Source organism: Haliotis rufescens, unplaced genomic scaffold, assembly GCF_023055435.1.
Source record: "Haliotis rufescens isolate VD_foot unplaced genomic scaffold, xgHalRufe1.0.p SCAF_9, whole genome shotgun sequence".
Taxonomy (NCBI): domain Eukaryota; kingdom Metazoa; phylum Mollusca; class Gastropoda; order Lepetellida; family Haliotidae; genus Haliotis; species Haliotis rufescens.
Window position 1 is genome coordinate 8252119 of NW_025964383.1, and position 16809 is coordinate 8268927.

The 16809-nt window shown below is 42.3% G+C and overlaps 2 protein-coding genes across 3 annotated transcripts in view; one reads left to right on the forward strand and one right to left on the reverse strand.

Annotated features, from left to right (window-relative positions):
• Positions 1 to 438: 438 nt before the first annotated feature.
• LOC125377486 (variable charge X-linked protein 3B-like) lies at positions 439 to 2697 on the reverse strand. Its single transcript, XM_048391071.1, has 2 exons — positions 2513 to 2697; positions 439 to 1333 (listed from the first exon to the last, which is right to left on the reverse strand). Exons 1-2 carry the CDS (start codon positions 2695 to 2697, stop codon positions 439 to 441), a joined length of 1080 nt encoding a protein of 359 aa, XP_048247028.1.
• Positions 2698 to 3889: 1192 nt separating this feature from the next.
• LOC125377448 (early endosome antigen 1-like) overlaps positions 3890 to 16809 on the forward strand; it is a 48078-nt gene continuing 35158 nt past the window's right edge. Inside the window, exon 1 of one of the 2 annotated variants that reach the window (XM_048390924.1) lies at positions 3890 to 4022. The gene's annotated coding sequence lies outside the window, so the exon portion shown is untranslated. The remainder of the gene's footprint in view (positions 4023 to 16809) is intronic. The other variant, XM_048390925.1, reaches the window with a different exon arrangement.

The following is a 16809-nucleotide window of genomic DNA, read 5'->3' on the forward strand; positions in this document are numbered from 1 at the left end:
AGATCTAATAATTAATGTATTGTGTGTAATGGCAGACAAATTAACATGCGAAGAGAAAAAGCAAATTCACATTCGAGCTTGCTGGGTTGGCTGATTGGATGGTCGAGCTTGCAGGGTTGGCTGATTGGGTGGTCCAGCTTGCTGAGTTGGCTGATTGGGTGGTCAAGGCTTGCTTGGTTGGCTGATTGGGTTGTCAGGCTTGCTGGGTTGGCTGATTGGGTGGTCAGGCTTGCTTGGTTGGCTGATTGGGTGGTCGAGTTTGCTGACTCGGCTAATTGGTTGGACGAGCTTGCTGTGCTGGGATTTTGGGTGGTCGAGCTTGCTGAGTTGGCTGATTGGGTGGTCAGGCTTGCTGAGTTGGCTGATTTTGTGGTCAGGCTTGCTGCGTTGGCTGATTGGGTGGTCGAGCTTGCTGAGTTGGCTGATTTTGTGGTCGAGCTAGCTGAGTTGGCTGATTGGATGGTCAGGCTTGCTGGGCTGGCTGATTGGGTGGTCGAGTCTGCTGTGTTGGGGTTTTGGGTGGTCGAGCTTGCTGGGTTGGCTGATTGGGTGGTCAGGCTTGCTGAGTTGGGGTTTTGGGTGGTCGAGCTTGCTGGGTTGGCTGATTGGGTGGTCAGGCTTGCTGAGTTGGCTGAATGAGTGATCGAGCTTGCTGGGGTGGCTGATTGGATGGTCGAGCTTGCTGTGTTGGGGTTTTGATGGTCGAGCTTGCTGGGTTGGCTGATTTTGTGGTCGAGCTTGCTGAGTTGGCTGATTGGGTGGTCGAGCTTGCTGGGCTGGCTGGTCAGGCTTGCTGCGCTGGCTGATTGGATGGTCGAGTCTGCTGTGTCGGGGTATTGGGTGGTTGAGCTTGCTGGGTTGGCTGATTGGGTGGTCGAGCCTGCTGGGTTGGCTGATTGGGTGGTCAGGCTTGCTGAGTTGGCTGAATGGGTGGTCGAGCTTGCTGGGGTGGCTGATTGGGTGGTCGAGCTTGCTGGGGTGGCTGATTGGGTGGTCGAGTTCGCTGAGTTGGCTGATTGGGTGGTCGAGCTTGCTGGGTTGGCTAATTGGTTCGTCGAGCTTGCTGAGTTGGCTGATTGGGTGGTCGAGCTTGCTGAGTTGGCTGATTGGGTGGTCGAGCTTGCTGGGTTGGCTAATTGGTTCGTCGAGCTTGCTGAGTTGGCTGATTGGGTGGTCGAGTTCGCTGAGTTGGCTGATTGGGTGGTCGAGCTTGCTGGGTTGGCTAATTGGTTCGCTGAGCTTGCTGAGTTGGCTGATTGGGTGGTCGAGCTTGCTGAGTTGGCTGATTGGGTGGTCGAGCTTGCTGAGTTGGGTGATTGGTTGGTCGAGCTTGCTGAGTTGGTTGATTTGGTGTCATGATGTTTGTTCTTGTTTTCATTTCAGATTTGGTCTAAGTGTTTACTTGCCAACATGCGGCTTTCAACCAGATTTACTTTACGTAGGCAAGGAAATATTGTGGCTAACGTATTCTACACAACCTTTAAATAAAAAGCGAAAACATCTATCCAGGCACACCATAAACCATCAACTCTCTGTGTCACTTTTGAAATTTTGCATGTATATCAGAATAGTGTATCCCTTCACCATGGCGTAATTTTCACTTCCGTTGCATGCTGGGATACACCGGGACCGGAAGTGCCACCATTTTATTAAAAGGTCCTATCACGATTAGTTTATTAACTGACAAGTGCACGCAAGATCCAGACTTCTGAAACTGAATGAACCCGTGAACACACTGTCGTGCAATTGCGGTTGTGTCTTTCTAACTATACTCTTCCAAAAAAAAGAAACGCAAAGCCAGATTGGTGTGAGGTAGGAAAATAACATTTATACGAGTAACCATACAGGGTATTGAGCCAAAATGTTGTGGAGAGATTATAATCGTCTCAGTTATCGGTACATAGGAAAAGTCCAAGGTGAAGGTCAGCTACCATCAATAACGCGTATGTTCTCCGCTGGAATCGATAACGGCCTGACATCTCCTGCCCATGGAAGAGACGTGTATGCGAATCACATCCTGGGGAATGGAAGCCCATCCGGCCTGCAACGCAAAAGCCAACTGCTGAAACGTCTGGGGTTGTGGTTGACGTCGGCGTAGACCTCTGTTTAATTCAACCTACAGGTGCTCTATCAGGTTCAAATCCGGGGATCTAGAGGGACAGGGGAGAACATCAACGTTGTTGTTGTGGCGACAGGCTCTGGCGATCCGTGCTGTATGCGGTCGAGCGTTGTCCTGCAGGAATACACCGTTGCCGTTGGTTGCAATTGGGAGAACGTGTGAGGGAGAATTTCGTTGACGTATCGTTGAGCCGTAGGCCCGTGCTCTTCCATCCCTTCGACGGAGGAGAAATCTTGATTCGTCGCTGAAACAGACATCTCTCCATCGCATTTGAGTCCATACCCTGTGTTGATGACACCAATGCAGTCGTTGTTGACGATGTTGTCGACTCAATATGACGCGTCGAACAAGACGTCTTGTTCGTAAACCTGTTCCTCTTAAACGGTTTCGTACGGCCTGGTCGGATATTCTACGCAGTCCGGGAATTTGAGATCGAATGGAGTGGCTGTTGTCGCCCTCTCACGTAGGTGGCGCAGTCGGATGTAGTGATCTTGGGCGGGTGTGGTTACTCTTGGTCGTCCCGACCTTGGCCGATCACGTGTTGATCCATACCCTTGTGATGGTGCTGGGCGCGACATTGACAACCCTGGCTACAGCTGATCGGGATTCCCCTGCCTGCAAGCGGCCTATGACGTTGTTTCTTTGCACTTCTGTTAATTTTGGCATGTTGTTGAACTGTCACTGTTGGATTGATGCAGATGCAAGGCAATAAAAAATCATGCACTTTAATACCGTTCATAGTGCTGCTGCACGTGCAGTACGTGCAGCTCCATGGCCCTTTTGTTAATGTTTTACCGAATCGTACGTGTTTCCTGACTAATGGTTGACATATCCTTGTTGTGACCATTCTGACACTATAACACATTAAACCTCTTCATTTTGCACCTCTTGGTAAGCTAATATTCCTCTTATGGCCAAAAATATCCGTATTGCGTTGGGTTTTTTAAGAGTATATCCCCTCACAAAACTTGCAGGCTTACATGGTGGCTGCCAGGACAAGTGGAATCGATTGGAGGGATTCGCTTTGTAGCACTGAGTGCATGTGATGCATCTCCGATTCTGAGAAGAGGATTTGGGTCCATGTGAGGCATCGATCCCAGGCTAAGTTGTGACGACCGAGTGCTTTAGCCAGTTAACTTTTCTACCAAGTGAACATGACAGTCATATTGATAAATCTTTATCTGACCCTTTTTTTACGAAATGTACTTTGGTATTTGTTTAGTTTTTTTTGTGTAATGCAAAACTTATGTTCCGTTGTTTTGGCAACTGTTTCTATATTTCATCTTGATTTGACCATGCTTTTTAATTTTATTAAAATGCAGATTTGGCTCAAGCTTCAAATCTCCTCTGAGTTTGAAATTTTAAACTGTTGACATTATAAACTCATCCATAACATAAACATAAATTTATTTATTTATATATATTTATTCCTCCTGCAAAGATCTGCCGGTAGATTGAACCAAAATATTTCCATTGTGAAGATGCACTGTCTTGCTCCTCTCCTGATACATTCTCTGTATAGGTTCGACTGGCCTGGTGACATGTAATCTGTCTGTGGATTGCAACACTACTTGAAATTGATTAACTCATTCGTCCTACATTATGCTATAAAACACATATAGCTGACCCCCATGAAGTCAACGTGTTCAGAGTTCACCATTTTACTCTGATGCAATCTTTGAACAGGCCGTTGTCAGGGCAGTGTTCGTCTAACGTGAATGTCATGAGGTTATCAGTGTTTGTTTCCACAGCACCTAAATGTTTGTAGAAGTTGATACCACTTGTGTTCCCTCGTTTGGCCATCCACTGCATATATCCACAACCCCAGGACAGGGCTAACTGCAAAACAACAGTGAAAACGGTGGCAGTGAGGATGAAACACAAATAGAGTCAGGCAGATAGGGTAAGATTATTGCATATATTTCATAGTAAACAGGTCACGCTGACACGACGACATGAAACCAGCCTTGACCTACTTACGCGGCTGTGGTGGACAACTGTTAAGAGAGTCGCCGTGTCTCGCCAGCCGCGATGGCGTCTGAAAGACTAATATATCGTCGATGTGTATTACAGAGTCACTTTTATTACACAGTACATTTCTACCCTATATATATAGTTTACCAGACTGACCTCTTTACATAAGTATTTGTGTTATATATCCATCTCACGTTACACGCTCTCTGTATCAGGTAAACAGGTCTACCCACAGTTTAAGATAACGTACCGAGGACTCAGTAAACGCCCTACTGATGCAGGAAGTGAGTGCATGTTGCTTAATGCGTCAGTTAGAAATAGTCAGAAGCTATATCACAACGATTTGTATACAATCGAAAGTCCTTGATATCGGATATGATGACGTACACTCGTCCAAGCCACCGAGCCCGACAAGTTGGCTCCCACGACGACCATAAGGTATACTGGGGGCCTAATGTGACTCGGAATTCCCACAGCATAAGGCATATCTCAACCCTAATTTTAGTGTCCATGGATGTGCATATCTTCACCCTAAAGCCCTGTAATGGTATTTAACCGTTATCGTTGTGAAACAATTCAATACATGCATTTTGCTTATTTTGTCTTAATCCATCGCTATTTTCCATCTGGACCTTAAATGTTACAACTAGATACAGTTGAAGCCAAACCCAACCTCCTACGTCCATTGAGGCTGTTCATTTTAGTTGTCACACACACAACCACAAACTAATCAAGATACGAAACTTGATACTAAACACAATCTACTGGCATCTTCATTGTATAAAGGTCTGTACTCGTGACTAAACATCCGATGCCAATCACCATCATGCTGGCATCTTCATTGCATAACAGTCAGTACTTGTGACTAAACATCCCATGTCATACACCATCATGCTGGCATCTTCATTGCATTACAGTCAGTACTTGTGACTAGACACCCCATGCCAATCACCATCATGCTGGCATCTTCATTGCATTACAGTCAGTACTTGTGACTAAACATCCCATGTCATACACCATCATGCTGGAATCTTCATTGTATTACAGTCAGTACTCGTGACTAAACACCCCATGTCATGCACCATCATACTGGATCTTCATTGCATTACAGTCCGTTCTTGTGACTTAACACTCCATATCATACACCCTCATGCTGGCATCTTCACTGAATTACAGTCAGTACTTGTGACTAAACATTCCATGTCATACACCATCATGCTGGCATCGTCATTGTATTACAGTCAGTTCTTGTGACTAAAAATTCCATGTCATACACCATCATGCTGGCATCTTTATTGTTTTACAGTCAGTACTTGTGACTAAACACCCCATGTCATGCACAATCATGCTGGCATCTTCGTTGTATTACAGTCAGTACTTGTGACTAAACACCCCATGTAATACACCATCATGCTGGCATCTTCATTGTATTAAAGTCAGCACTTGTGACTAAACATTCCATGTCATACACCATCATGTTGGCATCTTCATTGTATTACAGTCAGTACGTGTGACTAAACGATCCATGTCTTGCACCCTCATGCTGGCATCTTTATTGTATTACAGTCTGTACTTCTGACTAAACATTCCATGTCTTGCACCCTCATGATGGCATCTTCATTGTATTACAGTCAGTACTTGTGACTAAACACCCGATGCAAATCACCATCATGCTGGAATCTTCACTGTATTAAAGTCAGTACTTGTGACTAAACATCCTATGCCATACACCTTCATGCTGGCATCTGTATTTTATTACAGTCAGTATTTGTGACTAAACACCCGATGCAAATCACCATCATGCAGGCATCTTCATTGTATTACAGTCAGTACTTGTGACTAAACATTCCATGTCATGCACCATCATGCTGGCATCTTCATTGTATTACAGTCAGTACTTGTGCCTAGACACCCGATGCAAATCACCATCATGCTGGCATCTTCATTGTATTACAGTCAGTACTTGTGACTAAACATTCCATGTCATGCACCATCATGCTGACATCTTCATTGTATTACAGTCAGTACTTGTGACTAAACACCCGATGCAAATCACCATCATGCTGGAATCTTCACTGTATTAAAGTCAGTACTTGTGACTAAACACCCGATGCAAATCACCATCATGCTGGCATCTTCATTGTATTACAGTCAGTACTTGTGACTAAACATTCCATGTCATGCACAATCATGCTGGCATCTTCATTGTATTACAGTCAGTACTTGTGACTAAACACCCGATGCAAATCACCATCATGCTGGAATCTTCACTGTATTAAAGTCAGTACTTGTGACTAAACATCCTATGCCATACACCTTCATGCTGGCATCTGTATTTTATTACAGTCAGTATTTGTGACTAAACACTCAATATCATACACAATCATGCTGGCATCTCCATTGTATTACAGTCAGTACTTGTGACTAAACACCCGATGCAAATCACCATCATGCAGGCATCTTCATTGTATTACAGTCAGTACTTTTGACTAAACATTCCATGTCATGCACCATCATGCTGGCATCTTCATTGTATTACAGTCAGTACTTGTGACTAGACACCCCATGCCAATCACCATCATGCTGGCATCTTCATTGCATTACAGTCAGTACTTGTGACTAAACATCCCATGTCATACACCATCATGCTGGAATCTTCATTGTATTACAGTCAGTACTCGTGACTAAACACCCCATGTCATGCACCATCATACTGGATCTTCATTGCATTACAGTCCGTTCTTGTGACTTAACACTCCATATCATACACCCTCATGCTGGCATCTTCACTGAATTACAGTCAGTACTTGTGACTAAACATTCCATGTCATACACCATCATGCTGGCATCGTCATTGTATTACAGTCAGTTCTTGTGACTAAAAATTCCATGTCATACACCATCATGCTGGCATCTTTATTGTTTTACAGTCAGTACTTGTGACTAAACACCCCATGTCCTGCACAATCATGCTGGCATCTTCGTTGTATTACAGTCAGTACTTGTGACTAAACACCCCATGTAATACACCATCATGCTGGCATCTTCATTGTATTAAAGTCAGCACTTGTGACTAAACATTCCATGTCATACACCATCATGTTGGCATCTTCATTGTATTACAGTCAGTACGTGTGACTAAACGATCCATGTCTTGCACCCTCATGCTGGCATCTTTATTGTATTACAGTCTGTACTTCTGACTAAACATTCCATGTCTTGCACCCTCATGATGGCATCTTCATTGTATTACAGTCAGTACTTGTGACTAAACACCCCATGTCATACACCATCATGCTGGCATCTTCATTGCATTACTGTCAGTACTTGTGACTAAACATTCCATGTCATGCACCATCATGCTGGCATCTTCATTGCATTACTGTCAGTACTTGTGACTAAACACCCCATGTCATGCACAATCATGCTGGCATCTTCATTGTATTACAGTCAGTACTTGTGACTAAACACCCCATGTAATACACCATCATGCTGGCATCTTCATTGTATTAAAGTCAGCACTTGTGACTAAACATTCCATGTCATACACCATCATGTTGGCATCTTCATTGTATTACAGTCAGTACGTGTGACTAAACGATCCATGTCTTGCACCCTCATGCTGGCATCTTTATTGTATTACAGTCTGTACTTCTGACTAAACATTCCATGTCTTGCACCCTCATGATGGCATCTTCATTGTATTACAGTCAGTACTTGTGACTAAACACCCGATGCAAATCACCATCATGCTGGAATCTTCACTGTATTAAAGTCAGTACTTGTGACTAAACATCCTATGCCATACACCTTCATGCTGGCATCTGTATTTTATTACAGTCAGTATTTGTGTCTAAACACTCAATATCATACACAATCATGCTGGCATCTCCATTGTATTACAGTCAGTACTTGTGACTAAACACCCGATGCAAATCACCATCATGCTGGCATCTTCATTGTATTACAGTCAGTACTTGTGACTAAACATTCCATGTCATGCACCATCATGCTGGCATCTTCATTGTATTACAGTCAGTACTTGTACCTAGACACCCGATGCAAATCACCATCATGCTGGCATCTTCATTGTATTACAGTCAGTACTTGTGACTAAACATTCCATGTCATGCACCATCATGCTGGCATCTTCATTGTATTACAGTCAGTACTTGTGACTAAACACCCGATGCAAATCACCATCATGCTGGAATCTTCACTGTATTAAAGTCAGTACTTGTGACTAAACACCCGATGCAAATCACCATCATGCTGGCATCTTCATTGTATTACAGTCAGTACTTGTGACTAAACATTCCATGTCATGCACAATCATGCTGACATCTTCATTGTATTACAGTCAGTACTTGTGACTAAACACCCGATGCAAATCACCATCATGCTGGAATCTTCACTGTATTAAAGTCAGTACTTGTGACTAAACATCCTATGCCATACACCTTCATGCTGGCATCTGTATTTTATTACAGTCAGTATTTGTGACTAAACACTCAATATCATACACAATCATGCTGGCATCTCCATTGTATTACAGTCAGTACTTGTGACTAAACACCCGATGCAAATCACCATCATGCAGGCATCTTCATTGTATTACAGTCAATACTTGTGACTAAACATTCCATGTCATGCACCATCATGCTGGCATCTTCATTGTATTACAGTCAGTACTTGTGACTAGACACCCGATGCAAATCACCATCATGCTGGCATCTTCTCTGCATTACAGTCAGTACTTGTGACTAGACACCCCATGTCATGCACCCTCATGCTGGCATCTTCATTGCATTACTGTCAGTACTTGTGACTAAACATTCCATGTCATGCACCATCATGCTGGCATCTTCATTGCATTACTGTCAGTACTTGTGACTAAACATTCCATGTCATGCACAATCATGCTGGCATCTTCATTGTATTACAGTCAGTACTTGTGAGTAAACAATCCATGTGATGCACCCTCATGCTGGCATCTTCAATGTATTACAGTCAGTACTTGTGACTAAACATTCCATGTCATACACCATCATGCTGGCATCTGTATTGTATTACAGTCAGTACTTGTGACTAAACACTCCATTTCATACACAATCATGCTGGCATCTTCATTGTATGACAGTCAGTACTTGTGACTAAACACCCGATGCAAATCACCGTCATGCTGGAATCTTCACTGTATTAAAGTCAGTACTTGTGACTAAACGTCCTATGTCATACACCATCATGCTGGCATCTTCATTGTATTACAGTCAGTACTTGTGACTAAACACCCCATATCATACACCATCATGCTGGCATCTTCATTGAATTACAGTCAGTACTTGTGACTAAACACCCCATATCATACACCATCATGCTGGAATCTTCACTGTATTAAAGTCAGTACTTGTGACTAAACATCCTATGCCATACACCTTCATGCTGCCATCTGTATTGTATTCCAGTCAGTACTTGTGACTAAACATTCCATGTTATTCACCCTCATGCTGGCATCTCCATTGCAATACTGTCAGTACTTGTGACTAAACACCCCATGTCATACACCATCATGCTGGCATCTTCATTGTATTACAGTCAGTACTTGTGAGTAAACAATCCATGTGATGCACCCTCATGCTGGCATCTTCAATGTATTACAGTCAGTACTTGTGACTAAACATTCCATGTCATACACCATCATGCTGGCATCTGTATTGTATTACAGTCAGTACTTGTGAGTAAACACCCCATTTCATACACCATCATGCTGGCATCTTCATTGTATTACAGTCAGTACTTGTGAGTAAACAATCCATGTGATGCACCCTCATGCTGGCATCTTCAATGTATTACTGTCAGTACTTTTGACTAAACATTCCATTTCATACACCATCATGCTAGCCAGCATTGTATCACAGTCAGCACTTGTGACTAGACACCCCATGTCATACACCATCATGCTGGCATCTTCATTGCATTACAGTCAGTACTTGTGACTAAACACCCCATTTCATACACCATCATGCTAGCCTGCTTTGTATCACAGTCAGCACTTGTGACTAAACACTCCATATCATACACTATCATGCTGGCATCTTCATTGTATTACAGTCAGTACTTGTGACTAAACACCCGATGCAAATCATCATCTTGCTGCAATATTCACTGTATTACAGTCTGTACTTGTCACTAAACATCCTATGTCATACACCATCATGCTGGCATCTTCATTGCATTACAGTCAGTACTTGTGACTAGACACCCAATGTCATGCACCATCATGCTGGCATCTTCATTGCATTACAGTCAGTACTTGTGACTAAACATTCCATGTCATACACCATCATGTTGGCATCGTAATTGTATTACTGTCAGTACTTGTGACTAAACATTCCATGGCATGCACCATCATGCTGGCATCTTCATTGTATTACAGTCAGTACTTGTGACTAAACATTCCATGTCATACACCATCATGCTGGCATCATCATTGTATTACAGTCAGTACTTGTAACTAAACACCCCATGTCATTCACCCTCATGCTGGCATCTTCATTGTATTACAGTCAGTACTTGTGACTAAACATCCCATGTCATACACAATCATACTGGCATCTTCATTGCATTACAGTCAGTACTTGTGACTAGACACCCAATGTCATGCACCATCATGCTGGCATCTTCATTGCATTACAGTCAGTACTTGTGACTAAACATTCCATGTCATACACCATCATACTGGCATCGTAATTGTATTACTGTCAGTACTTGTGACTAAACATTCCATGGCATGCACCATCATGCTGGCATCTCATTGTATTACAGTCAGCACTTGTGATTAAACATTCCATGTCATACACCATCATGTTGGCATCGTAATTGTATTACTGTCAGTACTTGTGACTAAACATTCCATGGCATGCACCATCATGCTGGCATCTTCATTGTATTACAGTCAGTACTTGTGACTAAACATTCCATGTCATACACCATCATGCTGGCATCATCATTGTATTACAGTCAGTACTTGTAACTAAACACCCCATGTCATTCACCCTCATGCTGGCATCTTCATTGTATTACAGTCAGTACTTGTGACTAAACATCCCATGTCATACACAATCATGCTGGCGTCTTCATTGCATTACAGTCAGTACTTGTGACTAAACACCCAATGTCATTCACCCTCATGCTGGCATCTTCATTGTATTACAGTCAGTACTTGTGACTAAACATCCCATGTCATGCACAATCATGCTGGCATCTTCATTGCATTACAGTCAGTACTTGTGACTAAACACCCAATGTCATGCACCACCATGCTGGCATCTTCATTGTATCACAGTCAGTACTTGTGACTAAAAAATTCCATGTGATAGACCATCATGCTGGCATCGTCATTGTATTACATTCAGTACTTGTGAGTAAACAATCCATGTGATGCACCCTCATGCTGGCATCTTCATTGCATTACAGTCAGTACTTGTGACTAAACACCCAATGTCATGCACCATCATGCTGGCATCTTCATTGTATTACATTCAGTACTTGTGACTAAACATTCCATGTCATGCACAATCATGCTGGCATCTTCATTGTATTACAGTCAGCACTTGTGATTAAACATTCCATGTCATACACTATCATGCTGGCATCTTCATTGTATTGCTGTCAGTACTTGTGACTAAACATCCCATGTCATGCACCATCATGCTGGCAACGTCATTGTATGACAGTCAGTACTTGTGACTAAACACCCCATATCATACACCATCATGCTGGCATCTGTATTGTATTACAGTCAGTACATGTGACTAAACATCCAATGTCATACACCATCATGCTTGCATTTTGATTGTATTACAGTCAGTACATGTGACTAAACATTCCATGTCATACACCATCATGTTGGCATCTTCATTGTATTACAGTCAGTACGTGTGACTAAACGATCCATGTCTTGCACCCTCATGCTGGCATCTTTATTGTATTACAGTTTGTACTTCTGACTAAACATTCCATGTCTTGCACCCTCATGATGGCATCTTCATTGTATTACAGTCAGTACTTGTGACTAAACACCCGATGCAAATCACCATCATGCTGGAATCTTCACTGTATTAAAGTCAGTACTTGTGACTAAACATCCTATGCCATACACCTTCATGCTGGCATCTGTATTTTATTACAGTCAGTATTTGTGACTAAACACCCGATGCAAATCACCATCATGCTGGAATCTTCACTGTATTAAAGTCAGTACTTGTGACTAAACACCCGATGCAAATCACCATCATGCTGGCATCTTCATTGTATTACAGTCAGTACTTGTGACTAAACATTCCATGTCATGCACAATCATGCTGGCATCTTCATTGTATTACAGTCAGTACTTGTGACTAAACACCCGATGCAAATCACCATCATGCTGGAATCTTCACTGTATTAAAGTCAGTACTTGTGACTAAACATCCTATGCCATACACCTTCATGCTGGCATCTGTATTTTATTACAGTCAGTATTTGTGACTAAACACTCAATATCATACACAATCATGCTGGCATCTCCATTGTATTACAGTCAGTACTTGTGACTAAACACCCGATGCAAATCACCATCATGCAGGCATCTTCATTGTATTACAGTCAGTACTTTTGACTAAACATTCCATGTCATGCACCATCATGCTGGCATCTTCATTGTATTACAGTCAGTACTTGTGACTAGACACCCGATGCAAATCACCATCATGCTGGCATCATCTCTGCATTACAGTCAGTACTTGTGACTAGACACCCCATGTCATGCACCCTCATGCTGGCATCTTCATTGCATTACTGTCAGTACTTGTGACTAAACATTCCATGTCATGCACCATCATGCTGGCATCTTCATTGCATTACTGTCAGTACGTGTGACTAAACGATCCATGTCTTGCACCCTCATGCTGGCATCTTTATTGTGTTACAGTCTGTACTTCTGACTAAACATTCCATGTCTTGCACCCTCATGATGGCATCTTCATTGTATTACAGTCAGTACTTGTGACTAAACACCCGATGCAAATCACCATCATGCTGGAATCTTCACTGTATTAAAGTCAGTACTTGTGACTAAACATCCTATGCCATACACCTTCATGCTGGCATCTGTATTTTATTACAGTCAGTATTTGTGACTAAACACTCAATATCATACACAATCATGCTGGCATCTCCATTGTATTACAGTCAGTACTTGTGACTAAACACCCGATGCAAATCACCATCATGCAGGCATCTTCATTGTATTACAGTCAGTACTTGTGACTAAACATTCCATGTCATGCACCATCATGCTGGCATCTTCATTGTATTACAGTCAGTACTTGTGCCTAGACACCCGATGCAAATCACCATCATGCTGGCATCTTCATTGTATTACAGTCAGTACTTGTGACTAAACATTCCATGTCATGCACCATCATGCTGGCATCTTCATTGTATTACAGTCAGTACTTGTGACTAAACACCCGATGCAAATCACCATCATGCTGGAATCTTCACTGTATTAAAGTCAGTACTTGTGACTAAACACCCGATGCAAATCACCATCATGCTGGCATCTTCATTGTATTACAGTCAGTACTTGTGACTAAACATTCCATGTCATGCACCCTCATGCTGGCATCTTCATTGCATTACTGTCAGTACTTGTGACTAGACACCCCATGTCATGCACCATCATGCTGGCATCTTCATTGCATTACTGTCAGTACTTGTGACTAAACATTCCATGTCATGCACAATCATGCTGGCATCTTCATTGTATTACAGTCAGTACTTGTGACTAAACACCCGATGCAAATCACCATCATGCTGGAATCTTCACTGTATTAAAGTCAGTACTTGTGACTAAACATCCTATGCCATACACCTTCATGCTGGCATCTGTATTTTATTACAGTCAGTATTTGTGACTAAACACTCAATATCATACACAATCATGCTGGCATCTCCATTGTATTACAGTCAGTACTTGTGACTAAACACCCGATGCAAATCACCATCATGCAGGCATCTTCATTGTATTACAGTCAGTACTTGTGACTATACACCCGATGCAAATCACCACCATGCTGGCATCTTCTCTGCATTACAGTCAGTACTTGTGACTAGACACCCCATGTCATGCACCCTCATGCTGGCATCTTCATTGCATTACTGTCAGTACTTGTGACTAAACATTCCATGTCATGCACCATCATGCTGGCATCTTCATTGCATTACTGTCAGTACTTGTGACTAAACATTCCATGTCATGCACAATCATGCTGGCATCTTCATTGTATTACAGTCAGTACTTGTGAGTAAACAATCCATGTGATGCACCATCATGCTGGCATCTTCAATGTATTACAGTCAGTACTTGTGACTAAACATTCCATGTCATACACCATCATGCTGGCATCTGTATTGTATTACAGTCAGTACTTGTGACTAAACACTCCATTTCATACACAATCATGCTGGCATCTTCATTGTATGACAGTCAGTACTTGTGACTAAACACCCGATGCAAATCACCGTCATGCTGGAATCTTCACTGTATTAAAGTCAGTACTTGTGACTAAACGTCCTATGTCATACACCATCATGCTGGCATCTTCATTGCATTGCTGTCAGTACTTGTGACTAAACACCCCATGTCATGCACCATCATGCTGGCATCTTCATTGTCTTACAGTCAGTACTTGTGACTAAACATTCCATGTCATGCACCATCATGCTGGCATCTTCAATGTATTACAGTCAGTACTTGTGACTAAACACCCCATATCATACACCATCATGCTGGCATCTTCATTGAATTACAGTCAGTACTTGTGACTAAACACCCCATATCATACACCATCATGCTGGAATCTTCACTGTATTAAAGTCAGTACTTGTGACTAAACATCCTATGCCATACACCTTCATGCTGCCATCTGTATTGTATTCCAGTCAGTACTTGTGACTAAACATTCCATGTTATTCACCCTCATGCTGGCATCTCCATTGCAATACTGTCAGTACTTGTGACTAAACACCCCATGTCATACACCATCATGCTGGCATCTTCATTGTATTACAGTCAGTACTTGTGAGTAAACAATCCATGTGATGCACCCTCATGCTGGCATCTTCAATGTATTACAGTCAGTACTTGTGACTAAACATTCCAAGTCATACACCATCATGCTGGCATCTTCATTGTATTACAGTCAGTACTTGTGAGTAAACACCCCATTTCATACACCATCATGCTGGCATCTTCATTGTATGACAGTCAGTACTTGTGAGTAAACAATCCATGTGATGCACCCTCATGCTGGCATCTTCAATGTATTACTGTCAGTACTTTTGACTAAACATTCCATTTCATACACCATCATGCTAGCCAGCATTGTATCACAGTCAGCACTTGTGACTAGACACCCCATGTCATACACCATCATGCTGGCATCTTCATTGCATTACAGTCAGTACTTGTGACTAAACACCCCATTTCATACACCATCATGCTAGCCTGCTTTGTATCACAGTCAGCACTTGTGACTAAACACTCCATGTCATACACTATCATGCTGGCATCTTCATTGTATTACAGTCAGTACTTGTGACTAAACACCCGATGCAAATCATCATCTTGCTGCAATATTCACTGTATTACAGTCTGTACTTGTGACTAAACATCCTATGTCATACACCATCATGCTGGCATCTTCATTGCATTACAGTCAGTACTTGTGACTAGACACCCAATGTCATGCACCATCATGCTGGCATCTTCATTGAATTACAGTCAGTACTTGTGACTAAACATTCCATGTCATACACCATCATGTTGGCATCGTAATTGTATTACTGTCAGTACTTGTGACTAAACATTCCATGGCATGCACCATCATGCTGGCATCTCATTGTATTACAGTCAGCACTTGTGATTAAACATTCCATGTCATACACCATCATGTTGGCATCGTAATTGTATTACTGTCAGTACTTGTGACTAAACATTCCATGTCATACACCATCATGTTGGCATCGTAATTGTATTACAGTCAGTACTTGTGACTAAACATTCCATGTCATACACCATCATGCTGGCATCATCATTGTATTACAGTCAGTACTTGTAACTAAACACCCCATGTCATTCACCCTCATGCTGACATCTTCATTGTATTACAGTCAGTACTTGTGACTAAACATCCCATGTCATACACAATCATGCTGGCATCTTCATTGCATTACAGTCAGTACTTGTGACTAGACACCCAATGTCATGCACCATCATGCTGGCATCTTCATTGCATTACAGTCAGTACTTGTGACTAAACATTCCATGTCATACACCATCATGTTGGCATCGTAATTGTATTACTGTCAGTACTTGTGACTAAACATTCCATGGCATGCACCATCATGCTGGCATCTCATTGTATTACAGTCAGCACTTGTGATTAAACATTCCATGTCATACACCATCATGTTGGCATCGTAATTGTATTACTGTCAGTACTTGTGACTAAACATTCCATGGCATGCACCATCATGCTGGCATCTTCATTGTATTACAGTCAGTACTTGTGACTAAACATTCCATGTCATACACCATCATGCTGGCATCATCATTGTATTACAGTCAGTACTTGTAACTAAACACCCCATGTCATTCACCCTCATGCTGG

Excerpts from the sequence above, each read along its gene's own strand:
- LOC125377486 (XM_048391071.1), bottom strand. The coding sequence starts at position 2,697 with ATGTCGCGCCCAGCACCATCACAAGGGTATGGATCAACACGTGATCGG. Across the intron at positions 1,334-2,512 it reads GTAGAATATCCGACCAGGCC|CAAGCTCGACCAACCAATCA; the intron begins GTACGAAACCGT and ends CAACCAACTCAG.